The sequence below is a fragment of the Microtus oregoni genome, unplaced genomic scaffold, assembly GCF_018167655.1.
Source record: "Microtus oregoni isolate MIOR12 unplaced genomic scaffold, Mior012 000044F_ref0000062, whole genome shotgun sequence".
NCBI classification, from domain to species: Eukaryota; Metazoa; Chordata; class Mammalia; order Rodentia; family Cricetidae; genus Microtus; species Microtus oregoni.
This window is the reverse complement of record NW_024543218.1, coordinates 14,202,047-14,226,730: the sequence shown is the minus strand read 5'-3', so window position 1 is coordinate 14,226,730 and position 24,684 is coordinate 14,202,047. Positions and strand designations below refer to the sequence as shown.

At 37.4% G+C, this 24,684-nt stretch overlaps 1 protein-coding gene across 1 annotated transcript in view; it reads right to left on the bottom strand.

Annotated features, from left to right (window-relative positions):
* Nucleotides 1-24,684, bottom strand: part of LOC121434751 (protein piccolo-like) — a 298,146-nt gene that overhangs the window by 28,777 nt on the left and 244,685 nt on the right. Inside the window, exons 18-22 of the mRNA XM_041633705.1 lie at nt 24,443-24,514; nt 22,122-22,302; nt 20,326-20,520; nt 4,200-4,341; nt 1,127-1,194 (exon numbers count right to left, since the gene is read on the bottom strand). Coding sequence (XP_041489639.1) covers nt 1,127-1,194; nt 4,200-4,341; nt 20,326-20,520; nt 22,122-22,302; nt 24,443-24,514 — 658 coding nt within the window. The remainder of the gene's footprint in view (nt 1-1,126; nt 1,195-4,199; nt 4,342-20,325; nt 20,521-22,121; nt 22,303-24,442; nt 24,515-24,684) is intronic.

Sequence of the window (24,684 nt, the reverse complement as noted above, 5' to 3'; positions counted from 1 at the left end):
CGTATTTGTGACTGAATACAAAGCCATCATGGATGTACACCGCATTTATTCATGTGTTAACCTCCTGGTAGACACCAAGGTCAACTCTAACTTAGTTACTTTGAATAGTGTTTCTATAAATATGGGCCTCATGATATGCTGACTTAGATCACTTGAGTATGTATTAGGATGTGGTATAACTAGATTATGGGATAGTTTGACTTTTAGTTTTCCAGAAACTCCATACTGATTCCATAGTACCTTGAATAATTTACGTCATCAACAGCAACACACAAGCATTTCCTATTGTCCCGTGTTCTACTCAGCATTTTCTTGATGGACTTTTTTCTGACTGTGGTAAGAGGAAACTCAGTGAGGTTTTTATTTGCATTTTACTGGTGGCTAAAGATGTTGAATATTTCTGTATGTTTATTGGTAACTTTTACTTTATCAGGTGAGGATCAATTATTCTTTTTATTATAACATTTATTGATTTATTACAGTTTTTAAGTTTTATATATTATGGAGATCAATTCTGCTAGATTTTTGTTCCTTTGTGATATATAGAAGGTTTTAAATCTCATGCAATCTCATTTGACAGTTCTCGATATAACCTCCTGGCTTTGGGGTCCTTTTCATCAGAAGCCCCTGCCCAGACCTGGACCTTAACACTGCTCCTCATGGTCCTTCTGACAGTTACAAAGCTTCCGGTCTCATATTGTGGGTTTTGATGTAATTGAGTTAGTTTTCATACAAGATGTGAGAGAGATCTAGTTTCATTTGTCTTCATGTGAATATTATTTTCCAGTATCATTTGTTGAAGATTTTTTTACCATCTGTGCTTTTGGACTCTGTGATAATTCAGCAGGCAGTAGCTGCATGGGTTGAATCCTGTGTCCTCTATTGTATCCTCTGATCTTTTGACTCTATTTTCCATCATCCCCATGACCCTCCTAAAACATTTGGTACCCTACGGTACTGAATATTTAGATAAAATTGAGAAAGTCAACAAGCAGTTAATAAACACAAAGTTACTCTTACTCATTAGATGCTGACTTACCATCTGGTCTTTTGTCATTTTACACAGAGGAGTTTATAGTGCCCCATGTAGATTCCGGCACAGTTCAATAATGTAAAAGCCACTCACCTTCTGTGTCTGCCGCTCCCATTCCCGGCTGCTTCACAGGGTCTTGTCCATTCTGTCCCATCTTTCCTCTGTTTCAAAGAGAAAAAAAAATGACATCTTTAGTTATGGTCCCTTTAATAAAATAAATAAAAATTGGCTTGTAGCAATAAAATAACATTGCATATTCAGAGTCAACTATGGATGATTTGAAAAGCAAATATGCAAGCAGTTAATTGTGTTCTGTCACATTAATTTTAGAATGGGGACTTCATTATTATTCCTAGTCAGTCTAAGCATAATATCACAGAAATCAACACATCTTATTTATAAACTCATTTATAAAAATTGAACTCATGAAATTTTTAGATTCCCCCTGTTATAGAAAATCTTTCAATACACAAACAACTTAAAAATGCTCACATTAAAAGACTACATAGTTCATCAAAATTTGTATATATACACAGTAGCCAAATCCAGTCAAACATACCTGTATCCTTAAACATGTACGCTTGCATTTAATTTTTAACTCAAGAAGGAATGGTATCTTTATCATAACGAAGTGTTATGGGTTCTTTAGTGAGCAGGCAAATAATTAAATAACACATGGAAATAGTTTTGTAACTTAAATAGATATTTCTTAGATGATATAACAAATGGTACATGAAAAACATTACCACCACTAAGCATTAGGTAATAAATCAAAATAGCAGTGAGTTATTACATTCCTCTAGTATAAATGTTTTGGCATGTCAAACAAATTCTGGCAAGAGTGGGATGAGGAGAGATGGCTAACACACTATTTAGGGAATTTTAGTCAGTATAGCCATTATGGGGAATGGCATGGACATTTATCAAAAATTAAAAGTGAATTTTAGCAGTGTGTCACGGTCCATGCAGGAACTCATAACTCCTCAAAGTACTGACAGTAAGGACTACGTATCCCTAAAAGAAATATCTGTTTCACCCACTTCAAGAAAGGTGGGAAGACTATGTGAGCCCGAAGACATGAAGGAATACTATAAAATGCTATCTTCTGGATATAATATGGTGTTTGCTGTCAAAACTTCATAGTGACTGTGAACACCTGCATGACTTGTACACACAAAATTGGAAACGTCCCTGGTGGGGTTATGGAGGAGATCAGTTGAAGAGAAGGGAAACAGCATAAAGAGACGATGAGAAGATAATGGAGAGAGGAATATAATAATTATGTACTGTATACAAGAAGAAACCATAAAAACACAACACAACAAAAATCCTCTGTAGGACTGTGAGGTCACACGGTAGTTTGACTTTTGACCTTTGTCAAGTGAGAAGTCTTTACTTCAGTGTTAATTGAGGATTCTATGAAGTTTGGGCTCAGTGCCTGAGTAACTATAAATATTCAGTATGTATATAGAATTAACAATTAGATAATGCTCTTACACTTGGTAACTGAATTTAACAATAAAGCCTCTCTTAATTTTAGTTTCGGCCTCAAAGCTTTGGTCAAACCAACTGGATAAAAACTTCCCTGAGGAAGTAAGATGATTTGTTCTCTGGAAGTTATAACTTTCACTAAATTCTATAGTCTGAAAGGTCCAGACAGAACAGAAGGCTGTTAGACTCTTTGTTGTACAGTCTCCATAAATAGCTATGCTATTCACAGAGTAGAGAGAGGCAATGAACTCATTTAAAATCCTGTTACTTCTTCCAGGAAGATTATCAGAAATGTAATATTAATGATATCAGGTTCTTTTTAGGAATGATTTTCAACAGACAGACCTGGTTAAGTATAACCACTCGTATTTATCCCATAAAATAAATTTCTAAGATAAAGTCATATAAGAAAAATCTCTCAGATGAACTGGTAACAGAACAAGAATTCCTTTAGGTTGGAAAGCTGTAAGGAAAGACAAAAACAGTGTATTATTCCGTGTAAAATCTGTTCTCCCTATTATTTTACCTTTTTAAGATAAATCAGTATCTAACTATTAGAATTACTGACGGGATCAAATGGGATGTTTCCATAATATTTTGTATGAAAATAATAAATTCCACTGCCTAAGAAGACCTCCCAGCACTGGAGAAAATACAAAGACTCGCAACTGTCCTGATCAGAGCCGGTTCAGACGCTGTACGTTACAGCAGCTCCACGGTGCCCTGCAGTGCAAAAGCAAGGAGGGGGAACACAGACGTCCACCCACAAGACCAGCTCTGTCCAGCACAGCTCAGCCATAAAAGGTCATTTTTGTATATTGTTCACGTGTCATGACATAGCCTCCCTTTAAACATTAAAAACAGCAAAAGTCACCATTCAAGGTTCTTATAAAACCAGCCTTTGGGCTCTGCGAGCTGTGGCCCACTTACAGCTCTGGATACCCTAGCCGGTTTTCCAAGCCCTCAAGATTATAGTTCATGGAAAGGAATAGAAAGGTCTGCCAGGTTAGATTTTGAAACTGGAACTGACATAATCTACAAACCATCTAAATCCATTCTATCATAATCTGCTTTAGTTTTGTATATGAGTTGCAAAATTGCTGTCATGAGGCTTAACATACTATGAATGAGCTATATTCCCAGAGAACGAATGTTTCTGGAATAAATTTAGAAATCGCAAAAGCAATCCAAACCCTTCCATCCTAACTGCAGAAAGGTTTAGAGTTGAAAAGGCTTAACGATTATCCCAGTTTTCCATCTGTTTCAAAGATTCTATGAATTCTTCAAATGTGAAATCTCTCTAATTAAAAACAACCAATCTGTGTTAATGTCAAGTATCAAGGTTGGTGTCTGGTCTTTGTGGGATCAGCATGCGGCTCTGCACTCCAGACTGGCCTAGCTCAGTTACTATTCTAACGGCTTTCATGGTAAACACAGGCAGCGCAGACAAAGTCAGTATACTAGTCGTCTGTGTTCATCTTTAGAATTATCTGAGACAATCCAGTCGTCCCTGGACAACTGATTCTTACGTAGGCATCGGCAGTTTAGATGTCCAAGGTCCGTGATTCAGAATTGGATAATTAACTTGTTTTCCTCTCGTGAAATGCTAAGGATGAATTACTCACAATGCTGTTAAAATTGTAGTTTCTATCTATTTTATAAAATGACCACTTACATCCTTGGGATAGGAAGTAGATTGGTTTCCCCTGGCGCGGAGCTGCTTCCTTCACTGTCCACGCTGTACCCACTGCCAACGCTGCTGCCCGAGGAGCCGGTGGACACGGAGCTCTCTGCAGGCCGGTGATTGGCGGGCTTGGCTGCATGACGTGGGGAGAGCCAACACCATAGTCAACAAGTGAAGTTCACTTTTATCTCCAAATGTCAAACTACGCATGTGTGCAATACTCATAGAAAGGATCGCCAGAGACAAAACGTTCTCTCTTCTTCAACCTGCCTCTCCTTTTCATTTCTTTAGCCAGGAATGAACACTGGCAATATAGAATTCCTTCACTTTTTATTTTTTTACTGCGTATGAGAAAGTGGGAAAACATTCCCATCTTTAGACTTAGTTAAGCAGTATGTCAGTCTTCCACGGTTTTTGCTATGCGTACGGCATTGCAATAGTGTTACGGCAAGCAAGAGGGCGGCTGGGAAACTTCACAGAGGAATATTTTAACAGAATTAAAGAGATTGGGCAATTACTTTTCATGTTAATAGTAACAGGATAGTCTCATCAGAAGGGAAAAATGCATGTCAGAATAGATATTTACAGGTGGCTCTACCAACTCCCCAGGCGTTTCTGTTTTTAAATCGAAAGGTCTTTCTTTCCCGTCGGTATGTTGTAATTGATACGGGGACCTGTTTCAGAGTTTTCATGGCCTTCAGTTATGGACACATGAGTCCACAAACCATAGAAACATAAACAGATCTGTGCTGTCTATTATGCTATTATGCAGCAGGAGCACAGCACTGGCGTCTGGCAGAGCTCTAGACTGAAAGGAGAAGGGGCGGGTTTGCCATGCACAAGGAAGAAACGGAAGAAAGGCAGTGCCTGCTCCAACTTTGGGAGGCAGAAGGTACTTAGCAATTACTTGAAGCCCATGATAAGCATCCCTTGCCAGCTCGAGTGACCTTTCGTCTTCCTGGTCTGTGCTTACTCGGTAGACTCCTAAAGCTGAGCTGTTGTGTGTGGAAACAATGCCATCACAGTGATGACCTTAAAATACAGAGAATAGGACTGGACAGAAACAGGGGCCCAGTGGTTTGCTCTCCTTCCTCTTGGGATATTAATTCCCAAGCTCCCACCTCTTCTTTCTTGGTACTAACAGTCTATGGCTGTTTATTAGTGTCTTTGAGCGTACCTGCTCTTTGACAATGAATTGATCTGATTCTAAGTCTATATGTGTTCTAAACTACAGGAGTGTTTAGCATGCTTTTCTCAACATGCACATCCCTGTTCCATCAGTAGTCTCTTAGTTGAATGTGCTCATGCTACTGGGTGAAGGGTTGATAATCATTTCATATTGAGAGATCTATCTATATATTTCTGAAGGAAATATTTAAACATGATGATTCTTAGCCTGGAGGACTTCTAACCAATATAGTCAAATAAAATGAAAACTCAAAGAAATTGTACAGGACACTGAGGGCAGGCAAGATAGCTACCATCAGGTCTTGCAAAGAATTTAACTTTTCCTTTACACCGCCTTGTTCCATTACAGCAATAAAATGTTCTCACAAGCTATCCAATAATTTCATATCTGTTCCAATGATGGTAGAATTTCTTCCTCAGAAGAGGGGAACAAGAAAGAATTTTTAACACAAGTCAGTATATAGATGATGCTTATAAAATGCAAACTGTTACTTAAAAGAAGGTCAGAGCGGTAGTCACCAATAAAATACTAGTTACTTATATAAGTCTATATCTACATAAAATAATAGTTCTAATATTTGCTAAATCTTTTATTCAGTTTATGTAGAAACTCAGATTGCATATCTAGTATTAAAGAAAGTATTTTAAAGTGCATAATTAAAACTACAAAGTTAACATGACTAGAATATTAAATTATTAATATGTATACGCCAATTAAACTGCATAATCAACCAATAATGACTCAGATTATTTCATTAATTCAGACAAATGAAAGTTGTCATGCTTTGAATTGACATTAAATAATCCAACCCATTAGATTTTTAATAGTAGATAGTATAACACTGAAAGAAAAACATTAATTTTATTAACCAAAAAGATAAAGCCTCCTCAAATCAACCATCTTTACTGGTTTCAAAGGTAGTTAATAGAAAATAATTTAAAATGATTTTTTTTATCTAAGAGCAAGTATACTGCATATCAGAATTGCTACCTTAAAGGACATATTTCTATAGTAACTTCAATTTACTTATAAATGTCAACTTCAAGTACCATGGGCTTCATGGGTTTCCCTCTTCCTTTACATCAGAACAATTCCTAAATCTGGAGGATCCATTATGCATGATCAATGTATCATTCATGAGAATGGTCACTTTCTAGTTGGAATGATATTTGTTACATTAATGCCACATTGCTGGATCCTTAGATATTTGGCCTTGAACAGTGATCAGCTAATATTTGATGAATGAACAAACAAATGAATATCAATGCCAGTGATTTTTCCTAAACCAAACACCAAGAATGCCATATTTACAGGCAGTATTTCATTTTATCTATGGTGTATTTTAAAAAAAATTATGCATATCACTTATTAAAAGTGAACTGATATAGAAGATTTTCCTCTCTCTGGTGTTGGAGGTCCGACCTAATATGCAACCTCCCTCCCTCTCTAAGACACCTGTTGAAAGCATATCTTTGTAGCTTATTAAAATAAGTAAGGACAATTTTTATCCCCTCAAATGTGGAAAAATATAATCAGTTGACTAGATTTTGAATTCCACTGCACTCAAAAAAGGGTTCGAGTCAAGGTATTTAAGCGCTAATACTAAACACTGAAACCATAGATTTGTGTGCTAATATACAAAGTACTGAAAGGCACAGATTTGTGAAGCAAAACGTTCATAAGAGATCATGAATAGCATATAAATATAAATATTCTCATTGGATGAAAGAAAATACTATGCATAGCGGTGTTGTGTTCATTTCCTATCCTGGTATACAGACAGAGAGCTTCGAATTTGATTTCAGTCTAATATCTCTTTGTTTTCCCGCATTTTCAGTGAAATAACACAGAAACATTAAAAGCTTGGTCTTCCCCGAGTCTGTGATTTTGGAATCACAAAACAGTCTACATCTGATTTCCTCCCAACTCTTTGAAGTCGAATTTCGGAATTCATATAATGCTGTACAAGGAGGTATGCATCTGTGTGCTGCAGAGTGAAACGATCTTTTCACAAGAGAATTGAAGTTTTTCAAAAACGCCAACTTTTTTTTTTTTTTTGAATCATTTTGAGATATCTACTTTGGTTTTGAAATGCTGATCACAAAGGTTCCCCACTGCAGGAAAGACTGAATATTGCACGCATTCTGGGAACACTTGCTGTTGTGCGCAGGGCAACATCTTAGAAGGGCCCATTCCTTCTTGATACGCGGTTATTGGGGAGGTGTTTCAGGTAAATGTTTTACCTTCTTGGGGACAATATAAACTCTTTAAAATTATTTTTTCTCTTTGCCATTGCCTTTGGCTGTTTTATGGTTACAGCCTGTCTTGTTTTATTACTACTTGGTGGCTAATCCTAATTAAATATGGTACTGTCTCTGCACATCTGTGGTCCTTTGGTTGTCTTGGTTGGATGCCCTGCCTCCTCCAGGAGACGCGGCTATGCAACGCTATCACCCTAGCTACCACATGGTGGCAGCACTGTTCTCAGAGAGCTCCCCAAATTGTGGAACTACCTGCGGCTGTGGAACCCTGGCCTTCAGGAGCTCGTTAAGACCTCTAAGGGTCACCTACTCTTGAACCATCATTTCCCCGTAGGAAAAATAGTCTCTGTAAAGATTAATGACTGATTATATCTCACAGCTAATGAGAGAATTTGAAGTTGCCAGTTCCCGTTTAAGATTGCATCTAGTTGTCTCAAACAAACATATAAAAAAACTTGAGGGCTTTGGCTACTTTAGAACTCAGTACTTAGTCTAAACTTAGCCTCGCTTTGTGGGATCATTTGATCTTACAGCGGGGGGGCAGCAAAGAGCTATGTGCCAGTATTTCCGGAGTAATTCCTGATCCGGGCAGCTCGCAGCCAGTTCCTGAATGACTTGATTTATTCAACACTAAATCTTCTCTTTATAGAAATAGTCTGCAGGGCTTTAGGAATGTTTGATATTACAAGAAATGAATCGATTATTATTTTGTTTATTACAGTAGTTTGATATAACAGAACTGTTTATCTTAAACTATGTGTATATATATAGTGGGTTTTAACTTTAGGGACCTTTTCTTCTTTCCTCTTCTGCCTCCCTGTCTCCCTCCCTTCCTCTTTCCCTCTGTCCCTCCCCCCATTCCTCCATTCTTCCTGCCCTCCCTTCCTTTCTTTAACCTCCCTTCCTCCCACGTTACTGCTGCTCTTAGTTTTGGACTTACTCTCCTGAAGGGATTTTCAGTTTGTTTTTTTTTTCTAAAATGCTCATTGAATATGGGATTAAAATGCCAGCTTTTAAGTCTAAATATGATTGGTATTATTCAATCTGCTTCCCCTTCAACTTGGCCTGATTACATATTTGAGTATTTTCCCTTTACAGTTCAGGATTATTAATTTAAGGAGAGATATTACATTTTAAATTTTAGAAGGCAACTCTTTCCTAAGTTAACTTCAGTGTGTTTGTTTCCAAGTCTGGAAACATTTTTTTTTTCCAGTTTCTGAACTGGAAAGCAGCACAGAAAGCTTCCTCACTGATGTTCGCAGGAGTATTTACACGTCCCTTGGTTTTGCAATGAAAATTATTGAAAATAAATATCGTTGACACCTAACTCAATCACACGTAAATCTTGGAGTTGAGCAATTGAAGTAAGGATGTCTCTGAAGCATCCTTAAATAGCAAAATTACTAGTTGACTGTCTAGTCGTCATTCACAGTATTTCCTGTACAGAAGACTGGTGTGTGTTCATATCACTACGCAAACCATGAAGTTCTGCTGCCATTTTCCTTGTAAGACATGGAGACACTAGGTTACTCCACATTCACAGAGCTTTTTCCAAAGACGGAAATGCAGATAGAAAGTCTCCTTTGATACTGTAGAGGGGAGTTGGTAACAATCTTAATCATGTTCGTATGTCCCCCCCCCCCCTTTCCATACTTGCTGACTTCATGAACGAAATTTTCAAGGCATTTCAATGATCAATTTGCTATCATTTTTTTTTTTTATCAAATAGTACCAGTAATCTGCAGGTGTTTCCTATGCCCACTAATCATTATAGAAACAGGTTCCATGTTCCCCTTGGATTACAGAAGTAATTCTGTAATGTGTTTAACATAGCAAAAGAGAGTGGAATTAACTTAATAACAAGATATAGAGGAGCCTTTCTTATATAAATTATACATAATGGTTAAGATACTATAATAATTGCCTCTATCTTATAATTTTCCTTTTAAGTCTGTCTTCCTTTTCTGAGAAGCATTTAATTCAGAACTGGTTTGAAATGAAAAAAAAAACCAAAACACATTTTAAAATTAGCCCTAAATTTTTATATTGAATAGTGGAATAAAGTTTGATTAAGATACCTTAAATAAAATTTAGAAAGTCAATTCATCTATCTTGAATAAATCTAATTATAATTTTAGCTGCATTCAACTAAATAGAATGAACCACACTAGATCATGGGAAGTTTTGGTTTTTAACTACGGCTCTAATTCAATAAATATTTTTATCTATAAAAGACTGATCTGAAGAGGTGTTATTAAAGAGTTTCACTTTCATGGGTAACTCTTACTTTTTTCAGTACTAATTTGATTTGTGTGTGAAGGAGAAATATTAACTTTTTTGTGTTTTACTGACAATATCCTTGCGTTACTTGTTTTTCTAATAACTGATAAGCATAAAGGAAAAAAATGTTCAGAAAAAAGAAAGTACTTGATAGTATTTCAACCGATTGGAAAATACTTCTAGAAACAGTCATAGTAAATATCTTAATAACCAAGATGGTATCCTTAAATGAAATACAAATGGTTGCTCCATGAAATTCAATTTATCAGTCATTTACTTATATCTGAGAAAGGTTCTTATGAACCTCAAGCTAAGCTAACAAGGTCCCAAGAGTAACAACCTTGAACTTCTGATCCTGCCGCCCTCACACATCCAAATGCTGGGATTGCCGTTTTGGTCTCCGGCCTGGTTTGAATTGTATGTTTTTCTACAGATCGAACCCAGACCTTCATACATGCTGGGGGAGCAGTTTACCACACTCGCAACCTGCAATGCCCAAAATTCAACTCAAAGGAAATAAAGGAGTAAGTTTCCAGTGGAAGTAATAAATTAATAATGGCAAATAAACTGAGGCGGATAATACTACAGCAAACGCCAAATATTCTTTTTCCCCATTGTTTAAATTTATTTAAGGGTTGTAAAAAGGAAGCTTAGAGGATATTTGATAAATGCATATGTATTTATCAAATTTAACCAGGAGATCTAGCCTCTTTTCTAAATTTATAAGACATTATTGTCAATTACTGTCCTCTTTGTTGCTGGCTCCAGGGGATTGCAAAAAGTATGATAGGGACACAGAGCTGGGCCAGTACCTTTTACTAGTGTATTTTACTAAATGAACACAGCATTAAACTCACTCCTAGTGATTTATAACTGTACGTATAGATTAATGGATCTCTTAACCTTCTTCAAAGAAAATTTTAGGTATAGTAGATGGTGATTATTACAAGACCCACAACAGGCCAAGATGTAGTGTAAGAAGAGGCTAAAGAATAATCAATCCTTGATGGACAAATATTAGTCACCATTGCTGAAGAAAGGGCAGGAAGAGGATAATGACCAAGGTCAGTGGAGGACTACAGGGAAGTGTATATTCTGAACACAGTAGAGCAGCTGTGCACATGGACTGCAGAGGTTGTGACTGTGCACAAACCTGAGTGTCTCAAGCCAGATCAAATTCCAGCACAGAGAAGAGACCTGGCCAGGAAACCTCGCACATATTTCCAGAGCTATTGGCGACTGGTATCTTCTGAGAAAAGGAGGGTCAGTGTTCTTTGAGAATGTAGTCCTGGTAAGTTACATCTTATTGCAGTGGAAGGGCACACATCCAAGAATATTTGGGCGGCACAGATTGGTTTCGATGGGGTTAAAAACAGGACACAGAGTTGATGGGGAAGGAGATCTGAGAAGGGATGTCAGAGAGGGGGGACTACAATCAAAACACATTATACAAAAATCTCAAATAAATAACAAAAATAATTCAAAGAATTTTATTTCCAGATATTTCAAAACATGATGAAGTTTGGTTGTCTATAAACTCAGGTCATTGAGTACAAACCCATCTCCATTTCAGATGAGCTTAGAGAAAACGTAGTTTCTCCTACATCACAATTCTTCCCAGATACTGATAAATCGGTTATTTAATAAATATTACTACCTAGGATGGGAGGACTTCAGACAGGGATTTCTGTCTATTTTGTTTGCTGCTGTATCACCCAACTTGAAGATGTCCCGAAATGTAACATGCTTAAACAAATATGACAAATATGTATATGGATATGAGTAACAATGGATATGAGAAAATTCTGCTCCTTCAGTATCAGATGGTAGAAAACTTTCAGTGTTTCTTTTCACTCCGTTTATTATTGTTTTTTTTTTTTTTTTTTTGGAGAGTGTTTCAGTCTGTAGGCAAGGGTGGCCCAGAACTCATTTGTAGCACAATTTGGCCATAAACACATGTTCTTCTATTTTTCTTCAAGGAATCAAGATGATAATGTTCATTCTCACTATTTTATGCTAACACAAATATTTTTAATATGTAACATGAGCAACAAATATGATACACTTGTCTTTCAAGATATAAACAGAAATATGATTGTTACTGTTATAACACGTTGTCATGCCATCCTGAGCTTGGGATGGCATGAGACGACCTGATAGGCAGCTGAACTGACCAATCAGAGTTCAGGAGGTGGAAGCAATGAGTAGGGATATATAGTTATAATTTAATCCAATTGATGCCCAGGGAAAAATTAAATTTTTTATATAAATTGAAAAAAGTATTTTTTTGAAACCCTTAATAATTATAAATTAGTATTAAATGAGATGTGAAAAAAGATGTCCTGAAATGTAGTAGAAACAACTAAGACACAGAAAATTAGACAAACGAGGTAAGTAGGTTTTGAGAGGAAGGCCTTGCTCTTCTCCTGTTGTTGCTTATTGTAAAAAAATATTACTGTGTGTACACACTTGCTTGGTCAGTCTTATACACTTTGGTCTTGTGATTCTTTCTAATATTAAAAAATTACTTAATAATTGGCAGGACATGGTTCATGAAGTCCCACCCCTTATTGAGATGCCAACTTTTGGCTGTTGGAAGAGGGAGAGCTATTTGTTTTTCATGCTCTAGGAGTTAGTCCTACATTCACACACACACACACACACAAGCACCACTAATTGTACCCAGTCAGTTTAAAGCATAAGGAGAGTTATGGAGCTGAGAGAGAAAATGGTGGAGAGATACGGAAGGGATTTTAGAGAAAGTGGTGAGAGATACGGAAGGGATTTTAGAGAAAGGAATGTGGGGTGATTTTGATCAAAGCACAGTATGTGCATGAGCTTAAAAGTACTTGAATTTATATAGGCTAAATATATTGATATTAATCAGAGTCTAAATTATGAAACTTGAAATGATTGACATTGTTCCTAAAAAATATGTTATAGAGCCATTGTAAACTTAGCTGCATACTTGAGAAAAATGAGAATGAAAACTAATATTTTAACATGTATGTTTGACTTTTCTTAAACAGTGATGAAAAGGATTTCTGGGGCTTTGTTGGTGACTGATGATATCAATGAGAAGATTCAGTAATGAAACGAGTACTGATTGTGGGCACAAACTGATACCATTTAGCAAAAGCTTTCCTGACGATCATCAACCATCAGGTACCACCATGTGCCTTAATCATTGAATGATGCCTTTCTTTCACGTTTTGTGTCTGCAGAACTTGGTTTCATCCAGAATGACATGATTCTAGCAACTAGTGTATGGTCTGAGCTAGAAAGTACGTTTAGCATAAAGGCTTGACTTTTCTCCTTGCTTTGAACAAAAGAAAACCAAAACAACTATTTTATAGCATACAAAAACCTAGAGTAAATAGGGTAACTGGAAGGCATAAATAATATAAATTATTATCAAACACTATGTGAAGCCTTTTAAATATAAATTAAGAGTCGGGTGATATTAACCTAATAGTTATTTATTTTAAATAATATTAATAAGAACACGTGAAAACAACTTAAAATTAAAAACATATAAATGATTTGCTTATACTGAAAGAAATTTGAGTCAATGAGTTATAGAAATATAGTTTCTGTTTATCAAGTGAAAATAATGCTTACATAACTAGATTGTGTATGGTTTTGAAATTGAGTTGTTCAATGCAGGAAGAGCAGATTTTGATGCTATGCCTTTTTAAAGAACAAATAAAACAAATGTTTATTTTACCTTCTTGCATTTTTAAGAAAGGCATCCATTCCTGTGACCTTTATTATGTATGTTGCTTAACTTTTTTCTGCTTTTCACTACTTGTAAAATTACTAATTATTTTTCTGTCAAAGTACTACCAATTTTTTGGCTGCGTTTTCAGTATACTTGGTCATACTGAAAATGTGGGCATGAATTCATATAAATATGAGCTCCATAATAATATCTATATTACTTATCTTGATACATTTAACAAAATCAACATCCCAACTAAATTCTGTATTTCTGGTGTTTTATCTTCTCAAGAAATTTTTTACAGTTTCTTGTTATTCAATTATATATAAATACACAGAACTACAATAAAGTAAAATTAATGTTGTGGCAGTATGGTCCAGTGTTTATGAAGGTCCCTTTCATCCTATTTCACGCCTACACCTCCTCTCACCTAGAGCAATGGAATAAAAAGTAGTAAAATTTTCTAGTCATTCATGGGTTCTTGATATGTGATTTAGGAACTATTGTTAGGTGGTCTAATAGTGCCTCTGGCAATTGCTTCCCTCTCCCTTGGTGGTTCCATGCTTCTTCTCCCAGCTCTTTAGCCCCATGTTCACATCTTAGGTTGACTAGTGAACCTATTGTGTTTTGACTATGCTTTCTGAGTCCCATGATTCTTTCCTTCATTTATTTGCCTGATCAATGTTTTCAAGCCAATTTGCCCAAGTCCAAGGTAAAGTAATGTGTATTTTAAAATTAGGTTTCATGGTTTTTGCTTGTCATAGACGTAAGAGTATTTAATGAGTCCTTGTTTGTTAAAACTAGGACTTCAGCACACTAAGGTTTAACAACATTGAAAACAAGTTTTGGTAGTTTTATACTTAAGGCCAGTGGATATTGCTAGTCCTATGAAATTAATTGAATAAATTCCCAGGGTTGACCAAATCAAATCATGTGAATGGTTCATTGGAGACCCACAACTATGACTAGAAAAGAACAAATATATCCACTGATGGGGAATCACGTGTTCACTTTCAGGAAGGATAGCTCATTAATAAGACTATCATCATACGTTCAGAACTATACGGTCACTGGTTGCGACTCTACACACATAGCAGAGACTTCTGACAATAATCTTAAATGCTTACAAAATATTTGAAAATACACATATAATCATTCTAAGAAGATGAGGAAACTCCCCCAAAGCATTTTGATTTTCACAAAGACTGCCCCCACCACACATAACAGGCACTGTTGAAAGGTGAACATTTTCAATAGCCTGAATATTGACTTTCTTAGACTGTTTTGGGACAGGGGAGTATTTACTCTGTTCACATGATTGTACTGTCAATTTTCCTATAATTTCAAACTGCCAAGGGTTTTATTTTTTAAATATGACTTTTTATTTTTACACAAATACATTGATTGAAGAATATAAAATTTTAATTTATTAACCATGTACACCCAATATTAAGACAACTCCAATCCCCAAATGGCCATTTAGTTTGTCTTGCTTTCGATTTTACTTTGCTTAGGGTCCTGTACTTTTCAGAATAGAGCACACTAAATCCCTTCTGATAAAACTGATTGTTTATTTGGGCCAGAAAAAAAAATGAGACATTGGTTATATACTAACATGTGTAACCATCAATTCTCCTCTTTCCCAGAATCCAACCTCTTCCAACTAGCCACCCACTACCACCTCTCCAAGAAAGCAACTCCCACGCCTTGGAACACCCCACAGTGAGCTTTATTGACAGTGGTATCTCCAGCAGCCATGTGTGGATGTAGCTTCGGACTTTCTTCAGACAACTGGGCCACACCAAGAAACTATCAAGCCTATCTTTTATCTCTTATGTAAGACCGTGTCTTCACAATCTCCTCTTCAATCACTCTAAATCACCCTTACTTTGCTAATTTGGAGGAAGGATACGTCCGCTTACCCTATACTATCTACTTCTGAACCTAAAATGCATACATCAAATCTTAGTGTCAAAAAAAATTGTTTGGAAGTTGCAAATTGCACTCAAAACCAGTAATCAGTTGTCAAGTAAGCAACTGTCCAGAGTTAAAAAAAATGTTGATGTTTGTTTGAGTTTAGGTATAATCTTCAAAACTGTATAGTAAGGAGCTGGGTGAGGCTTGATACTCCAGCCTGACCCATAGTGAATCTCAGGCTAGTCTGGATTATATGGTTTCTCTGCAGGACCTCGACTCAAAAAATCTATATTTAAAAAAAGGTAAAAACAAAAGTATCCCAAAGTGCTTAGTAACTTTTCTTTCTTGGCTGCTAAGAACAGTAGAGCTAATGCTCAACCAAGGGAACTGGAAGGAAAATAAACTAACATACCACTTGCACTTGCTAAGGTTTCTTGCTACAAATCTGTTATTTGGCATTGGAGTAATCTGTCCAAGGCCCCCTTTCAAATCTCCTTGCCTGCAACTAAACTCCAGAAGGAGAGAAGAATTCCATTGGCTTCCTTTATGACCCTTGCTGTTCCATATCTTAGTTCAAGCATAACTCTGATGAGAAGCTTATAAAAATATCTGAAAATTTCTTTAGGGACACTTTTTGTCACCTTTGATTGAGATACCTGTAGATAAACACTCAGCTTCCTCTGGAGAGCGATGGCTTTGCTGCCCCTTGGGCTTTGTACAGTGGAAGCAGCATCATGTAGGTCAAGAATGTCAACCTTGTTCCTGCTACCAGTACTAGCTACTTTTAACAATTTATAAGATGTTCAGTGATAACAAAGAAGTAAATCACAGTTGTTTAGAATGGGAAAGTTTGATTTCAAAGGAACTATTGCATTTAGAATATGCAACAGTTCACAGCCACAGACAAGGGTTATAGAGATAGCTTCGAGCTGTGGGCACAGCATCCCACCCCCTGACACCTGATTATTACCCACAGAACAGGGTAAAACAGTTGAATGTCTACTTCATCCACTTCTTGTGATAAAGCAAGAAATGGATCATGTGACACTTGTACAGCATTAAGAACCGTCTAAATCGACTATTATTTTCAGAATGCAATGGGATCCTATGATCTACATTGGGAGGACTGAAATGAAGGGATTTTATTCAAGCTCATAAAAGTCCAACCTCTACCTCTGTGGAAAGTGGAGGAGCGAGCAGGGTCTGGCTAGCTGGTTGTATATTCAGAATTCTGATCAGTTTACTCACCAGAGCAGTGAAATCATATTTAATTTACATAAATTTAATTCTATAATATGTTTATGATAAAGACCGGGCAGAATTATTATTTACTTGTATTATATAACACTTATAGATAGATACAGGGAGAGTATATGTATATTTTAGAAAACAGAGTTTAGTCATTGATTAGGACAAAATAAATAAGAAAAATACAGTTACTTAGCTTTTCTTCTGTTTTGAAATCAATAAAAAGTGACTTCTAATTCAATTATAGTACTTTAAATGTAAATATATATTTGAGTCTTATTCAAATAAAATGAGCTAAATAATTTTATACAATTTTTAAGAACAAGTCTATGATTAAAATATTACAATATTACAAATAATTATATAGTAATAACTAAATCACAATATAAAAAAGAAGGCAAAAATATGAATGTTTTGACATTGAAAGTCAGTATAGTATCTCAAGTAAGACGATGAGTAGCTAGAGATAAACCCCAGTTATTTGAGAGCACAAAAGGTATGAAGTAGAATTGCTTTTCCTCATCTTTTAGGGGGTAATGGAGTCTCACTATGTAGGCCTGGCTGTCCTGGAACTCACTGCCTATGTGTCGGGATTAAAGCATGGGGCACTATGCCTGGGAAGCAGTCGCATTTTAAGTATGCTGAGAGGAAGAGAAAATTGCTCCCTGGGGTCAGCCTTTAAACGGAGCTGAAACACACGCAATCAGCCTTGTGCTTTGGCTATCTGCTTCCTTAGCCATCTGGAAATCTAAAGAGGCCCGCAGTGATTGCCTCTCTGCTGCCCCAAGCAGCTATTGCACTCACATATCTGGTATGTGTGAGGCACAGTAGATGCTTTGAATTTTCTAAGAACAAACAGAAATTCTATAAGAGAATGAAAGGCACAGTTTTGGTTTATGGAAGACTATACAACATTGAGTATTTCAGGGGTAGAAATTATTTAAGAAAAATGCCAATTTTAGATAAGTTAGATGTGATTATGAATTAAATTGGAGAAAAAATTTAAAGCAACACTAGTTTGATTCCTGTCATGGGCAGTGACTCTTACTTGTGTGAAAACTCCAGATGTTGGGGTCAAGCGAGTCACGAGTCACAGTTATCAGTGACTACTACAGCTGTGACATCAAAGTTAACTGCACATTCAAAGGAAGGGCTAGTGGGATCTACCTTCCTCTCTGCAAACACCTGAAAAGGCTGTCAACTAGACCAGACAAGGGGGTGGTGGGAGTTAGGAGCAGTGAAAGTGGTACCTAGTAGGCCAACTCCATCAATCATTTATGTTTCCATGTGAGCTCTGCTTGAGTTTGTAAAGCTTTCCCTTCTGACTTAGGTTGTTTCCAGTGTGAAACTCTGTTATGCTCCCGAATGTTTTTGTCACCATAGCTCTAACTAGCATGTATCGGTGGCCATATCTTACTTAAAGGGACTAAATGATAAACAATAAAACCCAAACCGACACACTGATTTTATGATGTATCATATAACAATGGCTCAGAACCCAGTAGTTTATGAATGAAATAAAGAGACTTTATTTATTACACAGGCACTTGGATATTCACATGCCCAACACAGCTGATACACTTAACAGCTAAGGAAACACGCACAGATGTCTGCTTGTAGGCTCAGGAGAGAATGTTCTCTGTGCCACGGTGAATGAGTGCATTAACAATTGTTCCTTCGCTTTCCTCTAAAGCATTTCCAAAAGTTACACGACAAGTATTAGGCAACAAAAACTGATCTACATTCCAACTGGTAGGCTAACTCGAATTGTGAGCAGTGTAAACTTTTATCACAATGCAACACAGTTTGTCGTCATGCTTGAACAGATTAGGTTAGTAGCATGCATTCCATTGTGCAATATGAATACTGTTAAACTATTTTCCAACAAAAGTCAAAAGACGCCCTGCATAGAAAAATACAAATCACTGTAGTCAATATATTACGAGACCGATCTTGGGACTTACATGGGTGATGATGAAATCCTAAAATGCCATGCCCACAAAAGCACATTAAAAATGGGATAAACAGATTTCATTAGACAATCCCTAAAAATGAAGGAGGAGAGCCTTAACATTTGGGGGACATTCTTGCTGTGTGCTTTGAACAGGGCCTTTCTGCTCACCTCCTTCTGGCTTGACTGGTCCATCGGACACCACCTTCCTGAGGGCTAGCTGGCTTTGGTCCTGGTTGCCATTGCCTGGTGGAAGCAGAGTACCAGGCTGAGTTCTTTGCATGGGGAGCGCGCCTGCATGGGGAGCGCGCCTGCATGGGGAGCGCGCCTGCTATGCCGTGTCTGTGCTGCTTCCTGGCATGATTACACTACCCACTTTTAGGTGCCGCCGTGGCAGTGCGGGTGAAATGGAAACCCAGGGTGTATCCTCAGATGGAACCAGCTTCAATGTTACTCATGCAAACACAAGTGTGCTTTGGTTTGGTTGAAACCCATGTTTTCGAAGGCCAAAATGACACCACATGCACAGCACTGAAGGGGTTAAAAACTGGCTGTTTCCTTGGAAATGATGACCAGAGAGATGAGGGAAACAACAAGCTGCCTCTACTCCCTGGCGGATGCTTCTTGGAGGCGGCAGCACACCTCAGCCATGAAACATCTGCACTTGGGTTCTTATAGAGCTGTATCAGAAGAGGTCACATGTGAAGACTCATCAATTAGGAGGAGTCAACGGCTAGACTCTAATGGACTAACAGCTACTAGACATGGCACTTCTTGACTTTGAAAACAGTTCACTGGTTAGAAAAAAAATAATCTGCAGATGCTGCTATTCTGTACAAAGTGTGACCCAACAGAATGGGCCAGATTGGGCCCCTTAATGAGATCACGTTGTCTCACCACATAAACCTATATGCATATGAAAAATACGTATTTTTGAGAATACGGATTTCTGCACATTCTTCAGGAGACTATGAGGTTCACATATTAGCTCCTTTCCCCACACATCCTGTTATCAAACATTGCTTCAAATGGCTTTTTACCCTGGGTTCTAGAATTGGTCTCCTTAAGTATCTGCTTAAATGCTGAGTGTTTCCTGGTCCAAGTACCCCATTATTGACCTTACTTAAATATGTATGTGTGTCCCATGCTTGCTTTTGTGGGGATAATGCTGGAAAACTGGCAGTCCCTTGTGCTTGTAGTTCCTGTATTCTAAAGGAGAAGGAAGTGCACACAAACACACACACAACACTGCTTTGCCTGCAAACTTACAGACATGACTACCAAGTACTATGAGCCAGGTCGGAGAGATGGTGGGAACAAAGGAGAAACAGCCAGTTTTGTCTACGTAAATTAAAAGGAAAAGAAAAAAGTAAAGGGGGGGGGGAGCATATTTATGTATTGATACTGTTCTTACACAGACAAAAGGACAGAGAACAGAGTGAGCAGGGGATGCCAAAAAGACAGAAAGCAAACAGGGAAGGACAGCAGGAGAGAAAGGCAACAGATGAACATTAAGCTGCCATGCTGAGGAATTTATTTGCGTCTTTTACTTGGTTGAATGCGGAGTTGTTGCACGGCGGCTTCGGCCGCGGCTATGGCAGCCCCTGCGTCTTCCAGGTGGGTTTGAGTGACACTGGTTTTGCTTTGACTGCGGGATGGTCCATGAGATCGGAGATGGCCTTCGGATGATGATTTTGAGCTACCAGGACTACTGTGGGATTTCTCAATGGTGGGAACTTGCATGTCTGGTTACAAAAGGATAAAACATGAGTTAAAGTTGTTCCCCGTGTCCCCCCTCCCCCACTGTTAAAGTCTAGTCCACACATAACTTGAAACTGTCTAAGATGGACATTAATGTTTTTCTTCATGGGTCAGTTATGCAACTTCACACCATACGGTAATGCAATTAAGATTTGGAAAGCCATTCAGGAAAGGAAGCAAAGGGAATGGAGACTAGTGAAGGGGCTCATTCATCACGGATGAGTTGTAAGAAGCCTCAGGCAATGGATGCCTGCCTCAGTTGCCCCTTCCCCAGCAGCTCTGCTCTTTCTCATAGAAGTTGGTAAGACAATGGATTTCCTCAGTTGCAGGACCAGATTAGAAGGTATTGTCAACTCATTGTCTCAGGAAACTGAGAAGGTATGGGTGCAGAGAAGTACTCCAGAGCAAGAGGGAGAATGAGATTTTTATGCTAATCATCTTTCAGGAGGTTGAGAATGGCAAAGTTGAAATGGCTACGTGGAATCCAAACCCAATACAAAACATAGACATAAATCATCTTCTGTTTTCTATAGTCAGTCTGGTTTCTGTAGTCAGTGGTTCTCAGTTACATTAACTCCATGGCCTCTGAGACGTGACCTCGGCTTCTCCTCCTCTAGACTATTTTCACACAATCTGTCCTCATCTGATGTACACAAAAACACTCTCAGAAGAAAGGAGTGCTCACTAATTGCCTTTAATCCTTATAAATAATTAATGTATCTGGTTACCACATGTTTATCATATATAGATTGATAAATTTATCAATTATGAGAAGGATTAGTCTTATGCTGTAGAACTGTTGTTAAAAAATAACAGGAAAACTCTTTCCAATAAACATAAGGCTGGGCAGCAAGGGCACATGCCTTTAATCCCAGCACTTGGGAGGCAGAAGCAGGAGGATCTCTGTGAGTTTGAGGCCAGACTAGTCTACGAGAGTTAGTTCCAGGGAAGCAAGGGCTGTTACACAGAGAAACGTTGTCTTTAAAAAAAAAATGCTGTGCATAGTGCTAGATCCCATGTGTAATATCATGATTCAAATTAAAAATTAATTGGAATCCAACATCCAGGAAAGACTTGAGGAATTTGAATTGCCTCAAGACAAATCTTGATGACATGAGAAAAATTCTCTTCATAGGATAAGTAAAAATACGATGCAAATTTTGTTTGTAGACTGACTGTATGAGAATTCAGAGATCCAAACCTTTAAAAGAAATACAACTAACACTAATGATGGCCATGTTTTTTTCATCAACATACTAGAAGAAATTTTATATTGTTTGATGAAATAACTCAGTGAATTTTCTAAGATCCCATTAGAATGGATACAACTATCTTATGTAGTCCAATCTCATTTTTACAAAATAAGGCAATGACAATGGTGAAGCCACCACTTAAGTCTGTGCTGATATGTGTTCACAGCGCCTTTCTTCCTAAGTCAAAACATTCTTTTCGTGATGTCACATTAATTTTCCCACAGAACTGAAACTGACAATGTATATTACGCATAGAGTGACTCAAAGTCAAGAAGGTACTGACTGACCAAACAGACAAACAACCACCACGTTCTACTTGAAATGCCTCCTACCCTTGGATGGGTCAGGGAAGACACCATGGCTTCTGCTTTTGATGACAGAGGGCTTTGGAGACTGCTGGCTGCTTTGACTGGAGTGAGGCTTGCCGTGGTCAATGCTCTCCGTTTGTTCCTTCAGTGGATACCACCGAGGAGTGTTGTCCAGGTGAGACGTGCTGGATAGATCGATCAACACCTGGAAAGGATAAGGAAGCAGGAAAGAACATGGATTGAGCTTATAATAGGCTTAGTTTTCCCACAACCTAAAACACACTAAGGATGTAACCAGATGGATAAACACCACCTTAAGGGTGGGGACGCTACCTTCCTCACTTCACTTCACTTACTGACTAGTTCTTCCTCAGTTATAATACTGAGATGCTTAATAAATGTGTGGCTAAACTAAACGACATAATTTCTTTGACTCTTCCCTAATTTACTCGGGTAGCATGAAAAGATCAGAGTCATAAGCCAACCATTTTATGAAACACAAGTTGGTTTGGGTTGTTCTTTTATTTATTTATTAAAAAAGAAAACAAACTATCCTTTTTCATTATACACACCAATCCAAGTTCCCACTCCTTGCCCTCCCCCCATTCCCTCCTCATACCTCCCCACCCCACCCCCATCCACTCTTCAGAGAGGGTGAGGCACAGTGCTTTGGGGAAGGTCCAAGGCCCTCCCTACAATGTTCTATAAAGTAATTTTTACTTTAGGAGAAATGTATGATTTTAACGGGAAGATGGACAAGATCAAAGAATGAAAAGAATAAGTAATTTGCCATTATCAGCTTATTTTTCCAATCTAAAATGCACTTTAGTGTTTTAAATACCAGGTGCTGATGGGTCATGGCACCCCTCCTTTCCTAAGGGACACACACAAATACTGTGTTTTTACAGCCACTGGCTTCTTAGATTTAATGGGTAATAAATAATATAGATATATGACCTAGGGTCGTATAAACAAGAGTAAATTAGAAGGACTTCAGAAAGCCAATGTTTTGAAATTTGACAGTAAACCAAATACAACCCTATTATTTAGAATAATTCTGCATACAATCAACTTTAGTTTTAGTGGCTGAATTAGGAAAGAATCTGAAAGGAAGGCTTCCGTGGTGTGGATTGGATGGGAAAGAGGTAGCATATCTTCAACCCAAAGAAGCTCTCATTACAGAGACAACACACGCAAGGCAGACAGTCCCTATCAAGAAGGGATTGTGTAAGCTTCAGATTTCCTGGAAATCACATACATAGAGCATGTGTGAGTGTGTAAACACATATAATTTAAGTTAAAAGCACTAAATAAACTTCAAAATTTTATAACATTGTTGATGGAAACACCCAAAGATCTGTTCACTCTTCTAGATTTCATTCTTAGATATACATATGTGGTTTTTAACAAATTTATATAATAATTATTTTAAGTATCTTCTCATCTACTTAGTTTTAACTTTTAAAACCTTTGAAAATCATTACCATAATATTTAATCATAAACGGCAATGAGAAATATTACATGGAAGGAGAAGGGATTCAAGAAACTGATTTTGCAACAAGGACACATGCTCAACTATGTTCATAGTAGCATTGTTTGCCATATCCAGAACCTGGAAACAACCTAAACGCCCCTCAACCGAAGAATGGATAAGGAAAATGTGGTACATTTTACACAATGGAGAAAAAAAGTGACATCTTAAATTTTGTAGGAAAATGGATGGAGCTAGAAAACATCATTTTGAGTGAGGTGACCCAGACCCAGAAAGACAATTATCACATGTACTCACTCATAAGTGGTTTTAAAACATTTAAAAAGAAAACCAGCCCAAAAATCACAATCCCAAAGAACTTAGACAACAATGAGGACCCTAAGAGAGACATACATGGATCTAATCTACATGGAAAATAGAAAAATCAAGATCTCTGGAGTAAATTTGGAGCATGGGGACCTTGGGGGAGGATTGAAGAGGAGGGGGGAAGCAGGGAGGGGAGCAGAGAAAAACATAGAGCTCAATAAAAATCAATAAAAGAAGATGTTGCATTTAAAAATTCCAGCTTAGTTTTTATTTTTTTTGTTTCAGATATCATTTGTAATCACATTGTGATTTTTTTATTTTCCCGCTAAAACACTATTTATTTAATCTTAACTAAATTAAAAAGTGCATCAAATGGTGAATGGAAAATCACTTCTCAAGTTTCTATTCAAAGAGTAACTCAGGAAACTAACTTACCGGCCAAGAGATGTTGGTCAGGAACGGCTATTGTGTAAATTCAAGAAGTTTATCATCCTCCATCCTTTAACTTGTTGCATAGGGTGACAGTATAAAAAAGGACAGACTTACCTCCCCAAGGAAGTCGTTGGAAGAGAATCTATCATAATCCCAAACTGTCACCTCCAATGTCTTCTTCATGAGCTGCGTTCGGATACAGCTATCATCAACCACATTCCTCCAACATGCATTTCTATACGTTTCTAAATGATTCTTGCCTGGATACTTAAGACTCTATGTTAAATGTTGTGTGGAATTATAATGATTAAATTGTAGTTCAATCTAGTGCTTGATTCTAGGAGACCTCATTACTT